The 27897-nt window shown below is 35.4% G+C and overlaps 1 protein-coding gene across 2 annotated transcripts; it reads left to right on the top strand.

The window, feature by feature from the left end:
• Positions 1-451: 451 nt before the first annotated feature.
• cdc42ep3 (CDC42 effector protein (Rho GTPase binding) 3) lies at positions 452-27897 on the top strand. Of its 2 annotated transcripts, XM_056470949.1 has the most exons (4): positions 452-557; positions 3224-3600; positions 17346-17430; positions 26346-27897. In XM_056470949.1, the coding sequence occupies exon 4, from the start codon at positions 26549-26551 to the stop codon at positions 27449-27451; it is 903 nt and encodes a 300-aa protein (XP_056326924.1). In that variant the 5' UTR covers positions 452-557; positions 3224-3600; positions 17346-17430; positions 26346-26548; the 3' UTR covers positions 27452-27897. The 2 variants fall into 2 exon arrangements, with proteins under 2 accessions (XP_056326924.1, XP_056326926.1); XM_056470951.1 differs by lacking the exons at positions 452-557; positions 17346-17430 and having other exon boundaries at positions 3149-3600.

Raw genomic sequence — 27897 nt, 5'->3', positions numbered from 1 at the left:
ACTACTCATTTTCTGCTTAATAGTTATTAAGGTAGTTAAGTTTAGATATTAGACAGGATTAAGGATGTAAAATACGATCAAGCAGAATTTGTACTTTATAAGTACAAATAAACAGCCAATACCTTTTTATTAAGCAGCTAATAAGCCACTAGTTGGTTAGAAATGGTACCCAAACTAAAATGTTACCGTTTATTCCTTCAGTAAGCATGCGTTTGTTGTCTTAATGGAAGCATGTGTTGTTCACTATAAAGCTATCCATATTGAATATCTTAGGAACTGACTTTGCACCTCGAGTATGCAGTATGAAAATGCAGTCTATGCAGGAAGCTCATTATATATAGTGCTTATGCCATTTTCTCTCTCACACTTTTCCACACACACACCCACATTCAAAGAGGTACGACGTACTCTCTGCACCCCCTCCTAATCCCTGTCAAACGTGCGTTCACTGCAGAGCACTATATGTTGCCAAGGTAACCTATTTTAGGCTGAGGGCGAAGTGACGATACTGTAAGCTCCACAGAGGTTTACACTGCAGCTGCAAAGAGAATCAGCTTGTAAGTATCTATTATTTTATATTCAAAAAGATTCTATATCACCTCTCAAATTCTGTAATGGTCTCTGCTTAGTAAGCAATGTGCATACAACTGAAAATAGTGCAAAAACGAGACCTTATTATTATATTAAGCTCCATAGAGGTTTACAGTGCAGCTTCAAAGAGAATCAGCATGTAAGTATCTATCTATCTATCTATAGCATGTTTGCATTTCACCTCTCAGATTCGGTAATGGCCTCTGATAAACAATGTCTGTACTGTGCAAATGAAAACAGCACAATAATAAGACCATATTATTATAGTAAGACCCTATTAAGCTCAACAGAGGTTTACAGTGCAGCTGCAAGAAGAATCAGCTTCAATCTATCTATCTATCTATCTATCTATCTATCTATCTATCTATCTATCTATCTATCTATCTATCTATCTATCTATCTATCTATCTATCTATCTATCTATCTATCTATCTATCTATCTATCTATCTATCTATCTATCTATCTATCCAACATGGTTAAATTTAAGCTCTCAGATTTGTTAATGGCCATTGGTAAACAATATCCATACTATAAAAATAAAAACAGCTCATCAGTAAGACCATATTGTTACAGTAAGACCCTATTAAGCTCCACAGAGGTTTACAGTGCAGCTGCAAAGAGAATTAGCTTGCAAGTATCGATTTATCTATGTATACACTGTTAACAGTTTCCTGTGAAATCTCCAGTAATTTACTGTAAATCAATTACAGCAAAATACATTTACAGCACAATTTATCTTGTTTAATATGTATTTACAGTACTGTATATCTTTGCTGTAAAATGCCGTAATTGTCACAATGCAACATCAAAATACAGTAATATGCTGCATAACAGTCCTACAGTAAAATTCATTGTGTATTACAGTAATCAATTACAGCAAAATGACTGTATTTACATTTACAGCACCATTTACCTAGCTGTATATGTATTTACAGTTTTGTATATATTTACTGTAAAATATATGGGCATTTTGGCAACGCAGGCAAGAAGATCACTGGCTTGAGCCTCGTCTGGGTCAGTTAGTATTTCTGTGTGGAGTTTGCATGTTCTCCCTGCGTTCGTGTGGGTTTCCTCCGGGTGCTCCGGTTTCCCCCACAGTCCAAATACATGCGGTATAGGTGAATTGGGTAGGCTAAATTGTCCTTAGTGTATGAGAGTCAGTGAGTGTGTATGGATGTTTCCCAGGGATGGGTTGCAGCTGGAAGGGCATCCGCTGCGTAGAACAAGTGCTGGATAAGTTGGCGGTTAATTCCGCTGTGGCGACCCCGGATTGATAAAGGGACTAAGCCGAAAATAAAATGAATAAATATATAGGCATTTTCACAATGCAACTTTAAAATATAGTAATATGCTGCTTAAAAACCATATTAAGCTCCACAGAGGTTTACAGTGCAGCTGCAAAAAGAATCAGCTTGTAAGTATCTATTTATCTATATATACACTGTAAACAGTTTACTGTAGAATCTACAGTAACATTCCTTTAAAGAAATTACAGCAAAATTACTACATTTATTTACATGTACAACACCATTTATCTTGCTGTATGTGTATTTACAGTACTGTATATCTTTTCTGTAAAAGACCGTGTTTTTCCCAATTTAACTTCAAAATACAGTAACATGCTGCATAACTGTTCTACAGTAAAATTCAGTTCATATTACAGTAACTTACTGTAAATGAATTACTGCAAAAATACTGCATTTACATTTACAGCACTATTTATCTTGCTATATATGTATTAACAGTACTGTATATCTTTACTGTAAAATACAGTAATATTCACAATGCAACTTCAAAATACCGTAATATGCTGCACAGCTGTTCTACAGTAAAATGCAGTTTGTTACAGTTCAGTTTGGCTGTAACTTATTGTAAATTAGTTGCAGCAAAACTACTGTAGTTACATTTACAGCACTATTTACCTTGCTGTATAATGTATGTATTTACATTGTTGTATATATTTACTGTAAAATATACAGACATTTTCACAATGCAACTTAAAAATACAGTAATATACTGCATAACTGTCCTACAGTATAATACAGTTCATATTAAGGTTCAGTTCGCCAGTAACTTACTGTAAATCAATTGCAGCAAAACTACTGTATTTACATTTACAGCACCATTTACCTTGCTGTATACTGTAAGTATTTACATTGTTGTATATATTTACTGTAAAATATGCAGTCATTTTCACAATGCAACTTTAGAATACAGAAACATACTGTATAACCGTCCTACAGTAAAATACAGTTCATATTACAATTTAATACTGTTAAAAACTATTTACAGTGTACATCTGTGGATCTATCCAGCCTGGTTGCACTTCACCTCTCAGATTCAGTAATGGTAAATGCTGTGCATACAAATGAAGTAGAGATGCTGAGGTCAGCAGAAACAGAACGCAGAAAGAGAAATCAGAGAGCAAATCAGAGGTGGTAAAAGAGTGTGAAAACTGAGAAAATGTGTGTGTGTGGGAGAGAGAGAGGAGTGTGAGGAAGAAGGTGGCGAGTGAGAAGGTTTAAAAAAAAGGGAGAGGAGGGATGGTGTATTTCTTCTACAGTAGGAGAGATTCCACACACTCTTGGTTTTCGTCGTCCTCCCGTGACTGAGCGCTGTCTGTCTCTCCAGGAAATACTGCCGCAGCTCCGGCGGGTCGGGGTTTCAGAAGACCAGAGAATTGGATTTCAACGCCGCAGACAGGCAGGGACAGGTGCTGCAGGCAGAGAAAGGAGGAGCAAAGCAAAGCAGAGACACGCCGCACCGCTTCAGAGGAGGAATTCTCAAACAGCTGTCCAGCAGACGTCCTGCCTGCGAGAAGCAAAGCCTCAAGGGCAGAAAGAGTGAGACAGAGAGAGAGAGAGAGAGAGAGAGAGAGAGAGAGAGTGAGAGAGCAGACCAAAACGGCAACACACTGCACCACCCAGAAGCTGACTAACAGTTTAGGTCAAGACACCTTCAGGACGGCAACCGCAGAGTGAGGATAACAGGGAACCATTTATTTGCAGGTAAAAATGGATTTCTAGCATTGCGTTCTGTACGTGCATGAAACAAATGACTTAAATGACATGCATACTGTAGGCTTATGTGTGCAACAGATTTTCTCGTTGCGATTAAGCTTGTATATGATATTATCATGATATTGAACTAAGCTGCACAAAAGGTTACTTTAACCTTAATGTACTGCATTATAGCATTTACATGTTTAGAGTAAACAATGAAGACTCATTACTTTAAATAGGATATTAGCAAAACAATATAAACTTAATGTATTGCATTATTGTATATACAGTGCTCAGCGTATATGAGTACACCCCCCACAAATCTCTCATTTAAATTAATATTTTCTATAGGAAGCTTTACAATATTATATTTGTAGATATGCATTAGTTTAGTCAGTACTGAAGCCAAATCTGGAGCTAATCTAACAAAATGACTTACAATAATGGTTCAAAAATTAGTAGCCCAAATTTATATGTTAGGAAAAAATATTAAATAAAAATTTTTAAAGTAGCAAAAATCAAGAGAAACAAAAAAATATATACAATTTTGTTGAAATGTTGAAGTTTGTCTTTTTTTTTTTGCAATATTTTGCATGAATTTAAATGTATTATTTTTCATTTCTGAAGATGTTCTGTGACTAAAATATTATTCTAATGTGTATATCTGCTTATATATATATATATATATATATATATATATATATATATATATATATATATATATATATATATATATATATATATATATATATATATATATATATATATATTGCCCATATTCACTGGGAAATGGATAACAATATTCATTTTCAAAATGGGGTGTACTAATAGATGCTGAGCACTGTACATGCTCAGCGAAAACAAATGTTTAAATTCAATTCAATTAAAAAACTATTGTCAAATACAATTGGTAACACTTCAAAATGAAGTCTTTTTACTCATTATTTTAAATAGGATATTAACAAAACAATATATAAAATTAATGTATTGCATTATTACAGTACAATTGGCAACACTTTACAATGAAGTCTCATTAACGTTAAAGTAAACGTTAGCTATTTGATTCAAATCAGTTGTGAAAAAGAGAGACTTGTTGGTTACTTTGTTAATATTAGTTAAAAATACAATAGAATTTTACTATTTAACAATTATGATTTGTGATAAGATTACGACTATGATTTAAATGTGTTCTTAGGATTTAATAAGAGGTTAACATCACCTACTTGTCCCAGTCACTAGCTATGTTTCCATCCAAAAATTAACTTTATGCACAAAACTGGATTGCATAAAAGACGTGCGTTTCCATCCAACGAGTGAACGCAAACAAAATCGTCACTTTCTGATTATCTGGCGCCAAATATCAACAGTAAACACCGAATTTGCTGTGAAAAGACAAGCAGTGTGAATCTTTTCTTCATATAATAAGTGACTTGCGCTTAGAAGACATGCAGTGAACGTGTGGTGGCGTTTGAAGGTGTGAGACACGGAGCAAAGACTTGATTCTGGAGGTCATTGATAATAACACTAATACTGAAATGATTAAGGAGTTTTAGAATGACCAAAACAACATTTCAGATGTCTTACTGTGTGCTCAGCCTGCTGGTTTGTCCATTCACACACATTTTTATCATCACATGATCTCTTATAACAAAATCACTTGACCTTATTAAGGCGCATAATTGAATGTGTTCGGTAAAAGTGTTTCCATTGCAGTTTATGCGCATCTTTTCTTATCGAATAAAAAGTTTATCCTACTCTGTTATGCGCATATGTTTTTTATTCGCATTTTCAAAATTTATGCGCATCTTGCCGTTTCCATTAATCAATTTTTTATGGTGGATGGAAACGTAGCTAGTGAGAGTTAAATTAACTAATGTGAACTATTGGAGCCTTATTGTGCAGTTTTAATATACAATAGCCCTATAAATAGTATTTCCAATAAATTTTTCAGCATGTAGTAGGCCAGATTAACATGTGAAAATGTTCATGTTTGAACTGTTAAGCTAATTAACCAATTAAGTCTCCAGTTATTTGTCACTGTTATGAATATTCATAAAAAGCACTCTAAAACATGAAATAATAAATAATTATTCATGATATTTTGAAATGCCCATGATATCAATATTGTGCGTTCTCATTATCATATCAGAATATGTCTATACTGTTAATGATTTCAATAGATTACACAGTATTTAACTGTAATATGAACTGTATTTTACTGTAGGACACTTATGCAGCATGTTACTGTATTTTAAACTTGCATAATGAAAATGACTGTATATTTTAATGTACACCAAATATATTCAGTGTATAATATATATAAATATACACTGTAAATGCATATACATCAACATAAATGGCGCTCTGAATGCAAATACGGTATTTTAGCTGTAAATGATTTACAGTAAGTTACTGGTGAACTGCTGCCAGTAACTTACTGTAGATTCTACAGGAAGCTGTTAACAGTGTAGACATGCATATGCTCATACGGTGTGTAACACTCTAACAGATAACATAAGATTGAGAAATTGTCAAACTCATCCACCATGTGGCTGTTATTTGCTAGTTAGTCTCATGAAACTGCTTGCACATGGCTGTCATTACAATATGCGAGATCTGGCGCTGCAGAATATGTTGAGCAAATTCCCTCGCACCACAAAACATGGGCCGAGAAGCACAAGGCAACCCGACACCTGGTTCTTCTTCCTCGACTGCTTGACCAGAGCTTCTGAAATTCCTCGGATACATTCCTGCGTCCAACAGAGTTGGATAGCATGCAGAACGCCAAAGACAACAGCAGCTTGAGAACAGAAGCCTTGGAGGTGGATGACAGGGTGTAAAAAGCACGAAGCTGAGGCGAAAGAGACCTCGCTCCACCCTGGTTCCTCCAAAAGCGGCAGCAAAACCCAGAGTGTAATTAGGGGTTGCTTTATGTAACACACTGGAAACCTCAAATTGGGCCGAGTGCGGTATTTGCCTTTAATCATCTAGAACATTGTCCAACAGGGTCATTTGTGGTCGGAGGAATTTGAAAGATTGAAAGCTTAGGCCTGAAACACCCAAAAGAGAAGGAGAAACCCCCCAACCACCCAAGAGAGGAGAGCTTGACCGGCTGGGATCAGCTAGACATGCACGCTGTGGGAGATTGCACCTGTAAAAAAGAGCAGCCAAATGATGCAGATGTGGTTTAAATGCAGCGTCATCACTGGCTATGTTTCCATCCAAAGATGCGAATTAAAGCTAATGTGCAAAACTGAAATATCGCATTAAACATTGGCTAATAAAGCATAGTCATATACCTATATATTTGCTGTGGTATTAGATGCCACTGTGGACCTTTTTCTTATATACACTGTAAGACTTTACCACAATTTTATAGTTATTTACTGCAAGAATTCCATGTAAAATACCACATACATCCTTTGCAGTTCACTACTGAAATATGCAATGCATTGTTGGCCATTTTAAAACTTTTACAGTAACTTACTGCATATTAGGAATTTTCAGTATTCTACTGTAATCAAAGTAATCAAGTACTGCTACAATAGTTGAAGACAGAAATGAAGAAAAAATAGTCACTTGTTTGGAACCTCTTAAATTCAATAGTAAATAATAAAAAGTTTTTGTACTGCTAGTTTAAAAATGTAAATAACTTACAGTAAAATTACTGTAAAAATTGTCATACTGTAAAATTTAAATGTGGTAAAAGGTATTTTACCATAAAAAAAGAGTTTGCTATTTTACTGTGAAAAAAAAGGCTATTTTACTGTGAAATGAAATTGCAGTAGGGCCGTACTACTGTAAAACACATTTACTGGTAAGTTACTGTAAAATGACAACAGTGCTGCCAGTAAGTTACCACAAAACTGCAACAAAATGTCTAACAGGGTAATTAATTGCTTGCGCTTCAGAAAAGGAAATGCAATGAACACACAGTGGCTTTTAGAAGCTCGAGACGCTGTTTGGAGAGTGCAGATGCTCAGGACAGTTATGTGAGATAATAATACTGAACCACTTTGATGATGGACTTTGGCTGAGGCACTTTAAAATGAGCAAGACTGCATTGCAGATATTTTACAATGTGGTCGATCCCCTGGTTTGTCTGTTAATGCTCTCCCACCGTGCCTATTTTTGTTATCACATGAGCTATTAAAAAGAAATCTGATGACTTTTTTAATGCGCATAATGGAATTCATTTAGTAAATGTGTAATCTGATAAAAAGTTTTATCTGTGCATTTTTTAAAATTTATGCGCATCTTGGTGTCTCCCTCAAGCGTTTTTTGTGAGATAGTTTAAAATGTGAATCAAAATAGTTGAATGGAAACATGGCTAGTTGCTACTGGCTTCCAGCACTCTTCAGAATATCTAAATTTGCATTATAAGTAAACGATGACAGAACTTCTTCTTTTGTTTGAACTTTCCCTATTGAGAGATGAAAACAGCTGAATGACAAAACATCCTTTTAATGCAAAACATGCATTATTATGTGCATCTTGCATTTACATTTAGCATTTTGTTATGTGATAGTTCAACATGCACATAAAAATAGGTGGATGAAAACATGACTTGCTGGCAACAGCAACTTTTAGGATCGGACCGGCTGATCTGTTCTTTTTCAGCCAAAAAAGGCTATGGTTAAAATAGGTCAGAGGGAGAATTAAAAGAGGTGCAGTTGCGAGGCTGAAGAGAGTCTTAACACATCTCTGTGTGCAGTGGGAATGTCATCATTGCACTTGTTTAGATCACTGGCTCTAATAATAATAATGTGACCCACATACTCACACGTGAGTTATTTCCTGAGTGCCAACACCATGTAATGATATCCGCATTCGGACAGTGCAATGCAGCCTCTGATCTCACCTCTCACCCCAGTTGGTCTTTTTCAAATGTAAAATCTAATTTAAGGGGTGTTACTCTTCGCAGATTTGATTAACTTGTAACTGGTGAGATTGTTCTGTTAGTGCGGTTTATTTGATTAATTGTAAAGACTGCAAAAAAAACCCTGAAAAGATTAACCTCAGCCTGCTTAAATATGAATGGAACAAACCAAAAATAGAAAATGATCACTATATATATATATATATATATATATATATATATATATATATATATATATATATATATATATATATATATATATATATATATATATATATAGGTGCACTTGAACATAACAGATTTCTTAAACAGATATATTCATTAAAATAATATTTTAGTCACAGAATGTCTTTAGAAATGAAAAATAATACATTTAAATTCATGCTAAATATAGCAAAAAATGACACACTACATCAAATATTATAATTGCAACCATAAAAATGACTGAATGCTCCAGCAAACATTTGTTTTTCCATTTGTATATAGTATTTACTTTTCTCTTCGTATATAGTTACAATATAGACATCGTAAACTTGCTTCCTATCTCATTTTCTTTTTTTGGTTTAGATGAAATGAAATGAGAGAACCAAACCTCAAGTGTGAACTTAGTCTTATTTTGTCTCATTCCAGATGCCACATTTAGACACTTTCCGACACCTTTCATCTTAATTTATCACACTTTATCACTCATATTCCGTCTGTCTAGTTCAGTCCCTGTCTGGCTTGTATGGCTATTTTCTTCAATTTTCTTGTCTTATTTTGCTTATTTGGTTTCATTAGTTATATTTGTCTCATGTCATTCCAAACTTAGTGTCTATGGCTATTCTTTTAGGCCATTCAGTGATTTCCAATGTGCTTTTTTTCTATAATTTTTTTTAATGTAAATACAGATTTGATGGATGTGCATGCCCATTATGCTCGCGTCTCACATCTTTTGAAGAGCCTCGCACAGGAGTGCCATATTTTTAAGACACCGTGTCAACTTTTGCACGCAGCATTGCTCAATTGTCAGTTCCAAATCATAAGAACTTTAAGACGGGGCAAGCATGGCAAGCTTCTGTTTACAGTCGCAAGTTGTAGCAAACTGTTTTATTTGACGCTTGTATGGCAGTTCAAATCTCAGTCTTTTAATTTCTAACCCTTTACTCAATCTGTTTGTTCAGTTTCTAGTGTTTTTCTCTTAATTGTGGCACATTTAGTCCATTTTTAGTAGCAGTTTATCCTTGCTTTTCCATTTTTTCCTCATCTCATTCTGTCTCATTAATTGCAAGTACATTTCAAATGGAATTTTGACTTAGTTTCATCAAAGTCCCTTAAGGCAAGTCATTTCACTCAGCGGCCATCTTTGAAACACCTCTCGAGCAGTATGCCTGGGCAATCTGTGTGAATGAGGAAACATCAAATTCTCCAAAACTGCTTGCCAAGTTTAGGGTTGAATTTCATATTAGGAATCATCAATAAAATTAAACAACATCTGTCCAAATCACACAAAATCTGCAGAAACTCATGTCTGGTCCGAGCCCTTCCCCCGGAGTATTGTCATTCTATAGCGATCAATGATTGGCCTCTGTACTAGAAGGCAGGTTTTATTCACAATAAAGCGATCAATGATTGGCTCCTCTACTAGTAGATGGGCTTTATTAACCATTTTGACTGTTACACTTTTCCCCATTCAAAACTATATGAGTTACACGTCTTGTGTACTCTATAGTCTTTGGTTTCATAGTGTCAATCCTTAGTGTCTTCGTGTCATTCCATAATTATACTAATTTCCTTCTTCTATAGAACAAAATAGGGCTGGGCGATATTACAAAAATCTCAAATCACAATATAAATCATCTCATATCCTGATAAGGACATATACTGTATTATAGTACCATTTCCTGTAAGTTCAATCAATTAATACACTGTAAAAACTGGCCGTGATTTCAACTGTAAAAAATTGTAAAAACGCTACAGTACAAATCCGTAACCTGGTTAACGATATGTTTCCTTAATATATACGGCGAATAACTGTAAATTGACTTTCCCAGAATTCCCTGTATGGCACATCATTTTTTTGCTTTTTTTTGACATTACTGTGGATCTTTTTAGTTGTTCCTCGTCAGTGTACTTTAGAAATTTATGTTACATCTAATGTTAATAAACAATGTTTATTTCATAACTTTAATTTATGCATGTTACTATACTGGTGTTTAGTAGCTGTGTGAATGACACTGAGCACCTTCTATATATTGATACACTTTTCTGCTTGTGGGAAAAGTTGATTGTGAGTAACATTGGTTCATTATGTAACTTCCTCATCACCACCTGCATATGGGTGTGCTAACGTGTCTAACTGTGTAACAAAAGATGTGTAGATGTTGGTAATTCAAAATACAGACATATTACCTCTATAAATTAATGAAATACGGTAGTTTAACGTAAAAATAAATGAATTTTACGGTTTGTACCGTATTTTTAACGGTAAAGTACAGGCAACCACAGCTGCCGTTTTTTTACGGATTAATTTTTTACAGTGTAGTGTGTGTGTGTGTATACAGTATATATATATATATATATATATATATATATATATATATATATATATATATATATATATATATATATATATATATACATATATATATATATATATATATATATATATATATATATATATATATATATATATATATATATATATATATATATATATATATATATAGACCAAGGGACTAGTGTTTTTAAATTAAAGTTTATACTCACTTTATTTAGAACTTCAGAATAAATTTGGATTAAAAATGTAGAAATATAATATAAATATGAATGAATTTACACACTTTTCCTAAACTTTTCCTAAACTAACGATTACAGGTCCAACATAAAAACAGAAGAAGAAAAAATCACTAAAATGCAAAATGTAAATATTGTACTTTCAAGATAGCAACTCTCACAACACTGTTATTCACGTTTGTTGTATGTGTACGTAATGTGCAATATTGCTGTCATATAAATTATGAAAAAGTATTACCGTAAACAATGTATCTTGTGACACGATGATAAAACAATGGAGCATAATATTTAACAATAGACTTCTTATTTTTTCCATACAATATTTATATCATCATATTGCACAGCCCTAGAACAAAATATAGTTTATTTAAAAAATATGGTCCACCTAATCAACGTAAAAAATGCTGGGTTCCACACAATTCCTTTATGTTGTCCCAACACAAATCAATTAATTTGACTTAATAGTTTTTTACTAATCTGAGTGGATTGAGCATAAAACAATTAAGTTGTCCCCAAAAAAATCTTAAGAATTGTGTTCAACTCATTTTTAATAAGTAGCTTGAACAAAGTCATTTACTTGCACGGCCCAAATATTTTTTTTAAATTGAATGCTGCTATCCCCTCCTTTTAAGAAAGAAACCTATTCTGGCTTAAAAACAACACTAGAGAGAGTAAATAAAATCATAATTTTCTCCCAATTCACTCCTATTTTCTTCCACTATTATTAGCTGTAGCCCAGTATTCAGCTTATTGGATCTGTCAGACATGCGACACACTGCAGACCCGCTGACATGCACTTCTGAGGGGTGTGTGATGATGACTCGGGTCCCCCTGGGAAAAGGGGGGAAGTAGACAGATTCATCTCAGCATCTAAACGGGCGTCAGGCCACTTGGATGTGCAACATTTGCCCCCCTGGACTCATTCCAGACTGTAAATGAAGGCAGGATATGGCCCTGAGATAAACCCATATCGAGAGGGTGTGAGAGGCAGCTGCCCTTCTTCTAAATCTCAGCATGATTGTTGATTGCTGAATTGAATGGCGTTGTTTGTTATTGTTTAATGTGTCATGACATTGGACGAATTAATGGGATACCTCACACCTGCTAGGGTTTTAGTTGACTAACCATAGCATTAACCTTAACCTTATAACCCCTTAACCTAACATTAGCATTATTTGGACTTCGCTTTGAGATTTATTTTAGCCGGTCGATGGGTTCACACACCTGCTTGCTTTGATCATGCCATGACAGCAAAAAAAAAAAAAAAAAAAAAAAATATATATATATATATATATATATATATATATATATATATATATATATATATATATATATATATATATATATATATATATATATAGTTGAATTCAGAATTATAAGCCCCCTTTGAGTAGTTTTTTTCAGTTTTAAATATTTCCCAAATGATGTTTAACATAGCAAGAACATTTTCACAGTATGTCTGAAAATATTTTTTTCTTCTGGAGAAAGTCTTATATGTTTTATTTTGGCTAGAATAAAAGCAGTTTTAAATTTTTTTAAAACCATTTAAAGGTCAAAATTATTAGCCCCTTTAAGCTATATTTTTCCCAATAGTCTACAGAACAAACCATCATTATACAATACCTTGCCTAATTACCCTAACCTGCCTAGTTAGGCATTATATATATATATATATATATATATATATATATATATATATATATATATATATATATATATATATATATATATATATATATATATATATATATATATATATATATATATATTATTAATAAAAAAGACAGCAGATAATATTAGATCTTTAAAATTTGTAAATTAAAACATATATACATATTAGGGATGCTCCGATTGATCGGCCGAAGATTGGTATCGGCTGATAATCACATTTCATGACTCGATCGGTACTATAAGAGATGCGGGTACTTTAAGAGACATGTTTAAGGTATTATATGCAGCATCCTTAATTTATTCCATTAGGTAAGGTCCATACTAAGAGGGAAAATGTGTTTAATGCATTATAAAGGTTGAAGCATCAGAATCGCAACCGATCACCATGACAAGGAATCAGTACTTTGTATTGGCAGCAAAAATCCTAATTGGAGGATTCAATATATTTATATAGATATATTTAAATTATTTTTAAAAAAGCAAGCAGAAAATTTAAGATCTTTAAAATCAGTAAATAAAAAATAAATATATTATTAATATTATTATAAAAACTATGAATACTAATATACTTAAATTAATATTAATACACTTTTTAAAAGTAAATTTTGGTTAAATTAAAAAACATTTGGAGTAGAACACATTTTTAGCTCACACGTTTCTAGTAAATTTCACTGAATATTACAAAGATAACACTTAAACACTTCGGACTGCTGAGCGAATCACTGGTACAACCCTTCCTACTCTTCAAGAACTGTACTTATCCAGAGCGAGCAGAAGGGCTGCCAAAATCCCTCTGGACCCCTCACACCCAGTACACTGCCTCTTTGAACTTTTAACTTCTGGTCGACGCTACAGAGCACTGCGCACCAGAACAGCCCGACACAGAAACAGTTTCTTCCCTCAGGCAATCCATCTCATGAACACTTGATGATAATAATGGCGAAACCAACATCACTACTTGCCATACACTTTTATACACATATACACTTATTTACCAACACACTTTACATGCCAATTTGCACATAACAGCTGCACATATAACGTTGTATATAGTAATAAACATGTACATACAATTGTCAATCTGTATATTTGCACTCACTACTTACTTCTATTTTTAAAAATATATTTATTATCTGTTTTTTGTCCTGTCTCTGTAATGCTGTTGCACTGTAGAAGCTCTGTCACGAAAACAAATTCCTAGTATGTGTGAACATACCAGGCAATAAAGCTCTTTCTGATTCTGATTAAAAATAAAATGTAACAAATTTCTGGGAATTTTTAGAGATTGCTAAAATATGCTTTGAAAGAAAATATTTTACAGAAATGTGTTACACTTTATTTTACTGTTTCACTCTATTTTTACACGACATGTTAGTAAAAACAAACAATTAAGTTTTAAATTATATTAGTTAATGTTCATTCTATATGGTCAGGTTAGGTGAGGGTTAGGTTAGGAGTTAGTCGTATATAGTTTTGCATAATTTATTGTTATTTCTATAGAAAGTAAATTGAATATGCAAAACAAACACCATAAAATATATACTGTATATGTATTTTATATAAAATATATTAAAATAATAAAAAGGCATATCTGGAGTCGGTGACAATTTTGAAATGAGCACACAAACACACTAGTACAGCTTTCTTTATGGGGAACTCCCATAAACGTTATGATTTTTATACTATGCACACTGTATATTATATGCCCTACCCCTAAAGCCATCACTGAAAACACAACACCATCAGCAATTTTACATTTCAAAAAAATGTATTCTGTGTGATTCATGAGCCTTTTGCTTAATGGCGTAAAAAAAAACGTATTTTGCACACATCTATACTGTACTTGTCTAAATGTCCATTTTGCAAATGTCCCCACAAGTATAGCAATGGCAGTAAATTTGCCTTGCGGAAATATATATACATTTTTTATTGTGTGTACCAAAAAAAAAACATATTATGCACATATTTTTGCGTGTGTGTACCTTATATGAATAGGACCTTGTATATATATATTTCCGCAAGGTCAAAATTTACTGCCATCACTATACTTGTGGGGACCAAATGTCACACACACACACACACATGCACGGGTACACGCACACACACACACACACACACACACACACACACACACACACACACACACACACACACACACACACACACACACACACACACACATCCTCTATCACAGACACACTCATGCAGCCACACATTCTTCAGCCATCCCGATGATGCTTGTCACGTTTAAAAATAGTTTTCCGTTCAGTGCTCCAGTGAGGTTTATTTGTGTTTCACTGCATCAGTGTCCAAAAATGCTTTTAAAGCCCTGTGAACTCACACAGCGACCTCTGAGCCGGGGGGGAAAAAAAGATGAACAGAATAATGCCATTGATACAGACTCAAACAGACCACATCATTGTCATATACTGTACTCCAGCTTTACTTTCATCTTACTCCTGCTGTTTATCAGCTCTGTGATTTGTTAGGACGTTACCGCAGGACAGCCGTGTATTCTGAGGAAATGGAATTTCTAGTGTTTTGTAAACAGCGTCCTCCCTTTGCTGTCTCTATCGGGTCCTTTGCGAGATGTAGATCACCGAGCTGTGACATCGCTCAGACTCTCATCTTAAATACTGCGGTGGTTCCATGTTATCAGAGGGTAATGCCAGGGTATTTTAGAGGGGCAGTCAAACAGCCATTCAGAATGAAGATAAAAAACAGTCCATGCGTCTTCAGTGTATGACCTAAAATAAAAACCTTGATTATCTGATTACTGAACCATTATTTTATGTTTTACTTCTTTGCTTGTTCCCCCGACTAGAATTAGTTTTCTAATGAAAGAGTGTGTTCTTTCCTTGCTGGTTGCCTGTCAGGTTCCAGATTGATTTAGTTTGATTTGAAGTTATTCATTTTTATCTATAAATCCTTAAATGACCAGGCACCTTCTTTTTCATCAGATCTCCTACGCATACACAGGCCCAGAACACACTCAAAAATAAAGGTCACAGGGGTGGTACCATTTCAAAAGGTACACTTTTGTACCATTAGGACATTACACTCTCAGAAATAAACGGTACGCCAGTTATTAATACCTCAAGAGAACATATTAGTACCTAAAAAGTAAAAAAAGTGTTCCTCATAAAATTTTTAGGTATTAATATATTCGTTTGAGGTACCAATATGGACCTTTTAAGTACAAACTTGTACATTTTGAAAAAGGTACCACCCCAGTAACAGCTTGTGTAACTTTATTTCTGAGAGTGTAGTACCTTTAGGGTACACTTTTGTACCTTTAAGGTACTATGAAATACACATTTGTACTTTTTGGGTATTAATATGTATCTTTATAAACCTGTTAGGAAGAAAAAATTTACCCTTTGAAAAGGTACTGCCCCAGTGACACATTTTATACCTTTATTTCTGAGAGTGTAGGTCATTAAGGTCATCGGATCAGTCTTTTTTGCCAGTACCAAGGACCCAGTTTAAGCAAAAGAGAGGATCGGGCTTTTGCTATTATTGCCCCAAAGTGCTGGAATAAGCTTCCACTTCACATTTGACACGGTCCAATTTTAAATGTTTTTAAAAACCTTGAAATCTCATCTTCCTCTTTTGAGCTTTCTGAATGTTGAGGGGTTTTAGGTTTTAGTTAGGTTAGTGTATTATTTGATTTGTCATTTTAATTATTGTTGATTGTATTCAGCACTTTCAGAAAAAATGTGCTATATAAATAAGCTACTATTACTGCTCTTTGTGATGATAAAATAATTGAAGGATTGAATTATTGAATACTTCAAACTGAAATCAAAGCACACATTGCTAAAAATGAAGACATCTTGTGATTAAAAAGGTCACATTTCAGTTTTCATGTTAAAAGCTAAATTCCTTATAAAATAGAAAACATTTTCCAAGTCAAAGTGAAAAACAACTAGTATAAAACTGCATCTTCAATTGTCATGTGAAAAGTAGAAAACAACTTAAGTTGTAATGTTATGAAGTTATGAGAATACTTTTGTATACTAATAACCGTGTTACAGTACACAGTGCTCTTGTGAAACCCAAGCCTTGAACTAACACTGACAACTTTGAATGTTTCACGATATCTTAATTTGAACAAACATCTCAGGGGACTGTAATGACATGAGAGTGAGAAATTAATGACAGAATTTTCATTTTTGGGTGAACTAATCCTTTAATAGGCTGATATTGTCCTACTGGTTTTGGACACAGATGCTACTTGGTTTTTAAATATATATTTTAAGTGTATCATTTTTAGTTTTATATTAACATTTATGAATGTGAATTAATGTGACTAAAACATCCAGAAACATTTGAATGACATGAATATTTAGCATGTCAATTAGCATAAAGAGAGAGTTTCTGATTGGCTACCTTTTGTGAAAATAATTAATTTCTTCTTTTGCAGGACTGAGGTGATTAACGAGACGGTTTACGCCAAAAAAAGAAAATGTGCCGTAAATTTCTCACCCTCAAGACATCTAAGACGTACAGTAGGTGATATTTTTCTTTAGTAGAAAATGAAACATTTATACATAATATGCATACAGTCAAACCCAGAATTATTCATGCCCCTGGCAAATTCTGACTTAATACTTTGCACTGTAGCCACTGCAACTTCAAAACATTTAGATATGGTCTTATAGCCCTTTTCTGACTTGTGAGCAGCCACTTGTAAACTCCTTTGACTTAAGCCAGGGTCACACTGCACTTTTTGCCCCATAGACTTCCGTTCATTTGCAAACAAATGTGACAAACCAAAAATGCAAGCTCAAGCTTGCTGAACTCTGGTCATGTGACTACATGAGACCAATCAAAAATCAAAACATGACCTCTCTGTACAAAAATTTTAAATATGGACCAATCGCTCTCTGCTTTTAATGTCTAATCATCTCGTTTAATTCCGCCCCTCTTTCAGCGCCTTACGACTTTCCACAAACCATGGTGTTTACCTATGCCATGAACTGAAGCCTAGGAGGACACTTAAGCATATTAATCTTAAAGAGATTATGATTTTGTTTGATGCCTAATAAGCTTTTAATTGTTTAAACGTAACTGAATGATATTAAAGTGATGTTTACACCATATCTGCACTTTGAAATAGCGGCAACAGCTGGAAGTTTGTACTGTAGTCCACAGCATGTTGTTGCAATGTTTACAGTGCTGATCCTATACCTCTGGGTTACGTCCCACTGAAGCTTCGATTACATTTTTTAAAATGGCAGCCATGTGAAATAAGCGTATAGAACTTTGGATTTTCCCATAGACTGTGACAGTTTGCAAAGGGTATGAATCATTTTAGACAAGGGTGGACTGGCCATCTGGCAAAGTTTCCCGCTGGGCCGACTTACTTTTTAGGCCGGGCTGATCATCATCTTATATTCTGATCGGCCCAAAACGCTTAGCAGGCTATCATTTTTTTTTCTGCTTAATTAACTGAGGATGCTGTGATCTATGACGCTCTGAAAGTAAGATATTTTTTTCCGGACAGACTGACCCATGTGACATAATCTGCAGTCCATTGGTTTTTTTCTTTATTGACATTGCGCTGACCCAATCACAAGCTCCTATTTTGCGCAGCGTGTACAGAGAAACAGAAGCATGATATTTATACATGATCAAACTAGTGTGCAACTTAAGCAAAACTAATGCTGAAGTTGTTTTAAATTTGGTTTTGTAGTTTGGACCCAAATAAATATTTGTTGCATTTTTTAATCATTTAAGTTCATTTGACTGACTATATAAAATCTTTAAGCTATGTTTTGATTTGTTTAATTTGTTAAGGGTCTCTGACACATTGCTTTTATTATTTATCTTTATTTTGTTACTCAGCCTTAACTGTGTGCGTCAGCAAGCAGCTTTTGTTGTTCATTATTTAATATAGGCTCCCTCAAAACACACAGGCACATACAAGATGGACTTCCAGTGTGGATTATAATTTTAATATAATAAATAGATTTTTTAAGCTTTTAATGTCAACTCTCATTATCTCCTATATATGGCTTTTGTGCTTTTACAGAATAGGAGTTGGTAAACATATTCAAGGGCATGCACAGATAGCTAGCATTTTGATTGTATGTAGTGGGCCACGCTGGCCCAAAATGCAAGGGCCAATTTTTTGTTCGAGGTCCAGCCCTGATTTTAGACATGCCAATTTTTGTTTAAAGGGAAATAAAAACTGAGAAACATATCTTTCCACAATAATGCCTCTTGTACATCCTATTATTCTTATATTTAGGGAGAAGCCTGTGTCATTTCCAATTAAAAAAAAAAAAAAAAACTTGCTGGTTGAATAAAAGTAACCTTAAATCTGAATTTGCCAGGGGTATGAAAAATTTTGGGCTTGACTGTATATTATTTTACATATAATTTTTTTAAACGATCAAAAAATGTGGTTCTTGATGACTTGAAGGCTAGCGTTTTGAGAGTCAAAAGCATATAAAGGCAAAGCTAAATTAATCTTATTGGCTCCTTATGATATGAGGTCTTTTGGAGCAGAACTATCAGTCTGTGGGGGAAAAAACTGCACATTAACAGTTTTATCTTTAATCCACAGCCTTAAAAAAGCATGTTAACGACTTTTTCATATAAGGCAGCAGCATTCTGATTGGTATCTCTGTCAAACAACACAACAATCAGAGTGAATGAGCTATGAATGGTTTGCTAATAAAAGGTGATAAAACTCTGAATAAGATCTTTTCTTCTTATAATTACATATCTTCAGGGATCATGTGTGTGTTTTTTTTTGCCTGTTCATGTTTTTTTATTGATTTGCATGTTATGAATGACTAAACATTTTTAACATATGACTTAAGACAAAAAAGTCACCTATTGTATATGGGATGACCTGAATATGGGTAAATTAACAGTAATTTTTTCGTGCATGAACTGTCCTTTTAAAATCACTTAAAGTTAACACATAGTTTGAAATAAATCTGTCACATAAGATGTCATATTTTTGGAGTGTTATGACAGAAGTTTGCTTGTATCACCTTTGTGTTGTTGAATCACCATAGATACAGGTCTTCAGTAGAAATGAGAAAGGCCTCGGGTCTTGAACGGTTTATTGAAGCAGGTCTTAAAGGAGCGAGAGGATGTTGGGCTCTGCTGCCAAGGGAATGTGCATGTTTTTTCAGTCGTACATATTTGGCTAGCCATGGCCCGGTCGCTGCTTTAGTGATTGTTTGCAGTCTGTCGGTGAGGGTCAGTGTTTAAAGGCCTCTCAAAAGGAAATATGTCCATAAATGGTCAAGAAGTTTCTCTCTTATGATGTGGTTACCCCCTTCTCTTTCTCTCTCTCTCTCTTTCTCCTATCAGTCTATCCCAGTCCTCCTCTCTCTAAGCCTCTCCAAACACTCTGCCGTTTCTACTTTATCTCTAGAAAGCCCTTCTTTATCTTTAAAGCTTTTTGACACACGTGGGGTTAATTATAACATGTAAACACACATTTTGAAACAAACAACAACAATAGATTTTATGATTATTCTTGTTTAGTAAAATCAACATTTTTAGATGTAGATCACCTCTCTGTCCATCTGTCTGTCTGTAAGTCAGCCTGTATGTATCTATGAAATGTTTCTTTTCAGCAGAACACCTTACCAACCACTTGCAAATCAGACCCCATATTTTTTCACGATAATTTTGTGGTGATTCCCAGAAATTTGCGGGCAATTTTGCGATGAACAAATATATATAAATATAAAACAATTATATGTATGATATCTTATTTACAATATTAGGTGAGGTACAATCCTATGTGTGGTGTGCAATCTAAATCTATGACAATGACATAAATCATAAAAATAAAGCTTCTTTATTTTGTTTTTTTGTCAAGATAAGATCTTAAACAGATCTAAACTGGTAGAGTTTAAGCCAAAGGAACTCTTATTTTTTCCACAATCTTATTTTCTCTTTCTCGGATTTCACTCCCCAAAGCACCTGACATCATGTACATCAATCAGGACATGCGTTATGGCTTCCCCTACCGTAATATACCTAAAATACAGATTACAGAATTCTCGTCAATGGCAGAGAAGTGTTTTATAACTGCAGGGAAAGAGTTAAGCGAAATCATTGATGCACATCATAATACCAGCCACTAGGCTTGTGCCGGTATTCGGTAATGCGATAAATCACGGTAATGAATATGCACGATATTGTTATCGCGGGCACTTCAAAATACCGTGAAAAATAATAGATCCGAATTTATATTCTTAGAACGCGCCTTGGCTTATTTTCCATCAACCGCTTGAAGAAAAACTGCGTATATGCTGCGCAGAACTGATGCGCACTCTGATGTAAACAATCCCCGCATGTAGAAGCCCTGTGTGCGCAGTGCGCGCCGCCGCTGCCACCGCACTATAATCCTCACACGCATGCCATCTGTCAGACCGGGCACTTCCCGGTGGGCCGACGTACTTTTTGGGCCGGGCTGATCATCGTCTTATGATCTGATCGGCCCATAAAAGGCTTAGCAGCCTATCGTTTTTTTCTGCCTTATTGATTGACGCTGCTGTGATCTGTGACTCTCTGAAAGTAGATGCTTTTTTTTCCCGGACAGACAGACCGGGCCGGCCCATGTGACACCCTGCAGCCCATTGGCTCTTTTCGGTATTGACATTGGGCTGGCCCAATCACAAACTCCTATTTTGGACTCCGCGTGAGCGTGCGTCGTCTGTGTGTATTTGTCAAAATAGTCGAGAGTCAGAGAGAAGAAACGCAAGGGAGGCGCAGAGAAATCGCGGGAAATACACCGGCGTTTCATTTAGCGATTCTGAAAAGTTCTCTGTTCATTCTAGTACATGGCTAAAAACGCAAATCTCGTGAGCACACACTCTCTGCCCAGAGCTGCAGCCACTAGTTCAGCAGGTGAGCATAAACCCCAGGTCAGAGTATAGTGCATGTCAGACAGTTCATCTGCTGGATGATCTCATCTCACTATAGTTGTTAAACGTGATATTGAATTCATCTTGTTGTCTCTATCTAACAATTCTTATGTCTTTTGAATCACTTGTTCTCAGTTAACTGTTTTGGCTGAGTGCAAAGATAAGCTAATATATTAATTTATGTAACCACATACACTGATTCTGCACATTGACTGATTGCTAACCTTTATCGTTTAAATTTAATGTACGTTATACTGTTATAATGGCCATTATTGGTTATTAAAACTGATATTCTGCAAAAGAGACAGGGTAAAGTTCATTCTTTTCAATGGAAATGAAAGGAGACAGTTATATTTAAGCCTGTTTTGTTATAAATATGCAGTGTGAAGATGATGCTCATAAAAATATGCAGCTACACGAGGCTGTTTGGTGTCTGTTAATCATAATATCAAAATGAATCAAATTTGACTTATATTATGTTTTCATTGTTTAGATAGTGAAACAGCAAGCAGGATGAGGTGAAAGAGGTTAAAATGTAACACTGTTCCCTTTGAAGATTTACCCATGCATTAGCAGGCAGTTTTTGTTATGTTTATTATTGAATATAGGCTGAGTCAATAGTGTATTGAATAAGCTAAATTGGCTGTAGTGTATGAGTGTGTGTGAATGAGTGTGTATGGGTGGTTTCCAATATTGGGTTGTGGCTGGAAAGGCATCTGCTGCATAAAACATGCTGGAATAGTTGGCAGTTCATTCCACTGTGGCGACCCCTGATAAACAAGGGACTTATGCGAAGAAAAATAAATGAATGAATAGTGTATTTTTTTAGAACTCAACAAATATCTTTATGGACAGCATACAGAAATTAAATTGAGATTAAAGTTTGTATTTATTTATTTCATATATATGGCTTTTGTGTTTTATAGAATATGAGTTGATAAGGAGGAACGCTGCCGACAATTTATCCCCCTTTAAAAAGGTTAAAGTCAGAAGTTTGGAAATATTTTGGGTTCCAAAAAAATGCAGAGGGATTACGAAGACGGTTTCCCTTTTGCACATTCACTTTGATATAATTGCTCAAGTTTACTTTTATTTTGTGTATTGTTTTATTTATATTTATTTGTATTTAAATGTTTGAAGTACTTTTAGTTAATTAAAAAGTTATTAAAGTTTTGTTATTGAAGTTTTTTGTGTTTTTTTTACCTGTTTCTCTAGTAAAATTACAATATCATGATAATACCGTATACCGTGATAAAAGCTCAATCAATTAATCGCAGCATGAAAATGTGATACCGGCACATGCCTACCAGCCACATATGTAAAAATAATGTCCTTCAATTCGGTCACGCCCAGCGGGTGTGAACCAATCTCAATCAACCTTGAACCAATCTCAATCATTATAAGCTGCTTGCTCTTCTGTCCGTTCCATTGCTCTATTTGTTAGATGTTTGCTTCCACTTTCTTTTGCTGTCTGAAGCACGTCAAATGCACGAAACGCTCAATTTATGCTGTTATTAACTTGAGTTGCACCACAGGATGTCTAATTTCATCTTTGCATTGACTTCACATGTAAATCACTCGCCCTTTCATGTAATGTAATGATAGTGAGGGTGCAAGTGAGACACTCCGATTTTTGTAGAGACAGTCAACTACATCACATCCGCTGCGCATGCAACATCTATAAGTCATGTAAAACAATTCATTGCTAACTTAATTTATTATAAGGTTTGGAATCGGATGTTTTATGAGATTATGTAAGGTTTATTTATAAACTAATTTCGAGAGGAGCACGTACTTATGATTGATAGCAGCTGGTCCTCATTAGCTAACGCATGATTCACCAATCAGATTCCTAAATCACCAGAGTATAATAACCAGAGTATCTTACCTTAGCCATCTTCATCTTGAAGAATCCCCCTCCACCCCTACTCCTTCCATTTACTTGTCAGGGCAGCACAGAGGCCAAATGTTAGCATCATTGCCTCAAAGCAAGAATGTCACTGGCTCAGATCTTACCTGACCAAGTCTGCATTTCTGTGTGGAGTTTGCATGTTCTCACTGTGTTTACGTGGGTTTTCCCCGGGCTCTCCGGTTTCCTCCCACAAACCAAAAACAAGTAAATTGACAAAACTAAATTGACTTTATAGACAAGTGTTGAATCCAGTATTCACTCTATAGCATTTATAATCTACATCTACCATTATCAAGCAGGGGAGTTCTCGAGACCTACCTGAACTCTGACTCCCCTCTCGCCCTGCAACAGGGGGGAGCCCCGGGCTCGAGGATCTCACGAGCTCAGGGCTCTCTCCTGGGACAGCATGCCAAACATGCTTTATAATCAATCGTCAGCTAAGGGCGAACTTTTGAATTACATTTTTTTTGCGATTATTTAGCGTTTAAATAAAGAATTTAGCAGGATCGCAAAAATTTACGACTTTTTGTTGATTTTGCTTTGGATTCAGCGATCGCAGAATCGCAAAAAACTAGGGGGTCTGACAAATGCAAACAACCACTATGCTAAACAACTGTTAAACAACTTTAGCAGCCTTGTAGTATATATACTGTACATTGCTGCCTCAGTGTCTCTTTCCATGCACGTTTCACATTTTCTGGTATCTCAGCAGTGCAAGTCGTCATACTTGGGTAAACTCTAGAGCAGTGAATGGGAGAGTACCAGAAAGTACATTTAAGTGTTCCTATATGCTCAAATAATAAAATAAAAATGCCATGATAGTGTTTGCACGAAAGAAAAAAAAATGTGCGAGATTGATAACGGCAGCCAGAAGAGAGAACAATGTCAAATTTACTGTCCCACCCTTATATGCTGCATTATAAACACCTCAGATAAGCGATAATTAGTTTTTTTTGTAATTTGATGCAACGATAATAGAATATAAGCTGCATAAATGTACATTTATTCAAAAATCAAGATATTCACACCTTTCGATGAATTAAGATGCTAATAACAGTTAAACGGGTCTAATGGAACTGTGAAAGAGTCGGTGACTGTGCATCTGTAATACACTTCAAATCAAATGCAATAACAATACTCAGGCATTAGCTTATGTGACATTAAACAGGTAACCATACTGTAGTTTAATATTATATTAACAGTGAGTTAACCCTTGTGTACTGTTCAATTTTACCATGGAGCATGAATACACTTACTATGTTTTGAGAGCTGAGCTGCTTAATTAGATTTTCTCAGACATATCAAGATAAGTGCACAAATGTCTCTGTTTCACACACACATATTGAAGGCAGAAACTATGATTTTTTTTGTTTGCATTGCAACTGATGATCAACAGAAAAAAATTAAAATTTACCACTTCCCAACAGAGAAACCAGCAACAATCATGAATGCATGATTATATGCTGTCATGGCTTTGCAATCCAAAAGATGTAATTATAACGGAAGTCAGTGGGGAAAAAAACAGCCACAAACATAACAAAAGGGTTGTAAATTTGCCCTATTATATTGCCCTATTTATATTTAAATGTGTCAAAATGAGATTGGCCACCAAAAATAACTCCATTTCGTTAAACACAGAGAAGGTTGTGGCCAATTTAAGACTCAAAATCACCCCAGAGTGGATGAAAACACAAATGAACGCATTTTCATCTGTAAAAGGTCCTCCCATTTCCTCTGAAAATTAAAATTCTGTGATTTTTACAACCAGAGGCTGTTCAATACTGTGGTTATTTTGAAAAAAAAAATTGATTGAATGAATTGATAAAACGTTGACTGCTCCACAATGCCAGACAAGTTGACATGTCTCTATTGATTAACTTGATCCTGGATCAACATCCAGGCAAAATCAAGCTTTCAAGTGTTTCTTGCTCACAGGATACATTCATTCATTTTTTCATTTTGTTTCAGCTTAGTCTCTGATTTATCAGAGGTTGTCACAGCGGAATGAACAGCCAACTATTCCCGCATATGTTTTACACAGCGTATGCCCTTCCGAACACAAACCAGTCCTGGGAAACACCATACATTCTCGCATTCACACACACAGTCATGCAATATGGCCAATTTAGTTCATCCAATTCACCTATAGCGCATGTCTTTGAACTGTGGAGGAAACCGGTCGCTTCATTGCAAGAAGGTCGCTGGTTCGAGCTTCGGCTGGGTCAGTTGGTAGTGTGGAGTTTGCATGTTCTCCCCATGTTCGCATGTGTTTCCTCCGCATGCTCTGGTTTCCCCCACAAGTCCAAAAACATGCGCTATAAGTAAATTGGGTAAGCTAAATTGTCCATAGTGTATGTTTGTGAATGAGAGTGTATGGGTCTTTTCCAGTCATGGGTTTCAGCTGGAAGGGCATCCGCTGTGTAAAACATATGCTAGATAAGTTGGCAGTTCATTCCGCTGTGGTGACCCCTGATTAATAAAAGGACTAAGCTTAAGAGAAAATGAATGAATGAATGAATGAATGAATGAATGAATGAATGAATGAAAATAAAGCAATAAAGATTTTTGATGTTGAGCACAAAGAAACTAAATTATTTCTCCATTTTTCCAGGTAAAGGGCATTAATTGACTTACCGAGTCTGGATTATCTTCAGCGAGGATTTGACAGGCATTTAAAACAGCTGCTCTCTGAGAATGTAACCCCTTTGTGCCCTTTAACTGCAAGGCTCTAGAAGGTCACCACACAGCTGAGGAGATCTGAACTTCCACAGCATTTCCCATTCCTCTCCATAACCACTGGACTGTACAGCAGGCATGCCTGCCAAAACACCCATCTACCTGAAATCCAACTACAGTAAGAAAGGAAAGAAATGTCGTCTGAGGGACATTTTGTCCCCGGATATGATCAGCCCACCTCTTGGGGACTTTCGTCACACGATTCACATTGGAAAAGGTGGTGAATGCGATGCCTTCGGTGACATGTCGTTCCTGCAAGGAAATTTTGAGCTTCTACCAGGAAAAGGAGGTCGTGTTAGACCTCAATATGGCCTTCACGGTGAATTCACAAGAGCTAACAGCGCATCTGATGCATCTTACGTCGAAACTCCATCGCCAGTTTTGAAGAATGCAATCTCGCTCCCAACTATAGGTGGAAGCCAAGCACTGACTCTACCAATGATCTCCACCACCGTGTTTCCCATGACCCACGATAACATGTCTGAGCCATCCACTCCTCCAGCCGGTTCTGAAGATCTGGAAATCCTACAGATGGAGACTCTGCTTCAGTCTATCAGCATTTTCAGGAGTGACCCCAGTCCTGTCCCGGAGGAGGACGAACCATTGATCGACCGCATGGAGATGACTGAGAAGTCATGTATGAAAAAGATGCACAGCAGTGAAAAAGAGCTTGAAACGTTTTTGTCCGTCTTCGTTAATGGGAACGGTGATGCCAATGGGAACTTTAACAATGGTAACAACGGCGACTCTGTCTTCCAGTATGAACAGGATATGTTCGGCATTAAGGGCGACTGGGCGGACAGAGACAGCGGTGTGGAAGAGGGTCGTCTATGCGATTCAGACTTTGAAATCTCCAAAAGCAAAAGCCAGTCACAGGAATCGCTCACACAAATCACAGGATCACTTTTCTCCCTCGAACTTGACTTGGGCCCGTCCATTTTGGATGATGTACTGAATATCATGAATAAACCAGTATCTTAAGCTATGACTTTCACGAAGAGACACAAATAAGGGAATCTATTCAACTTGAACCCATAAACATATGGCAATACTAAACTTTGTTTTGCAGAGTAAGTTTTTGCTTCAGAAAGTCTTGCACACAAAATAATGCGATTGACACACAGCCGTTGTGCCTTTTAAGTTAAGTTTAGCATGCATAGACACTGATGTTGTACATGCAGATTTTAGGCTTTTTCTGTGTACTGTTGTTCATGCACGACATCCACAACAATATACAAAAGTCAGTGTGATAATGTGTACGTTTCTCCAAACATGTACAGTGTTCCCATCACAACCTCATACACGCAGATATATTTATACTGACAGTTTCAATAACCACACTACCAGATCTTAAAGGCATATATACCTGCAGCATATATGTTTTTACGTTGTGAAGCTAAATATGAAATAAATGAATGAATAAACAA

This window comes from Danio aesculapii, chromosome 13 (genome assembly GCF_903798145.1).
Source record: "Danio aesculapii chromosome 13, fDanAes4.1, whole genome shotgun sequence".
Lineage (NCBI taxonomy): Eukaryota > Metazoa > Chordata > Actinopteri > Cypriniformes > Danionidae > Danio > Danio aesculapii.
The sequence above is the reverse complement of the archived record's forward strand: the minus strand, read 5'-3'. Positions and strand labels throughout refer to the sequence as shown.

Bases quoted from the DNA above. Each gene is read 5' to 3' on its own strand.
- cdc42ep3 (XM_056470949.1), top strand. From the start codon at position 26,549: ATGCCTGCCAAAACACCCATCTACCTGAAATCCAACTACAGTAAGAAA.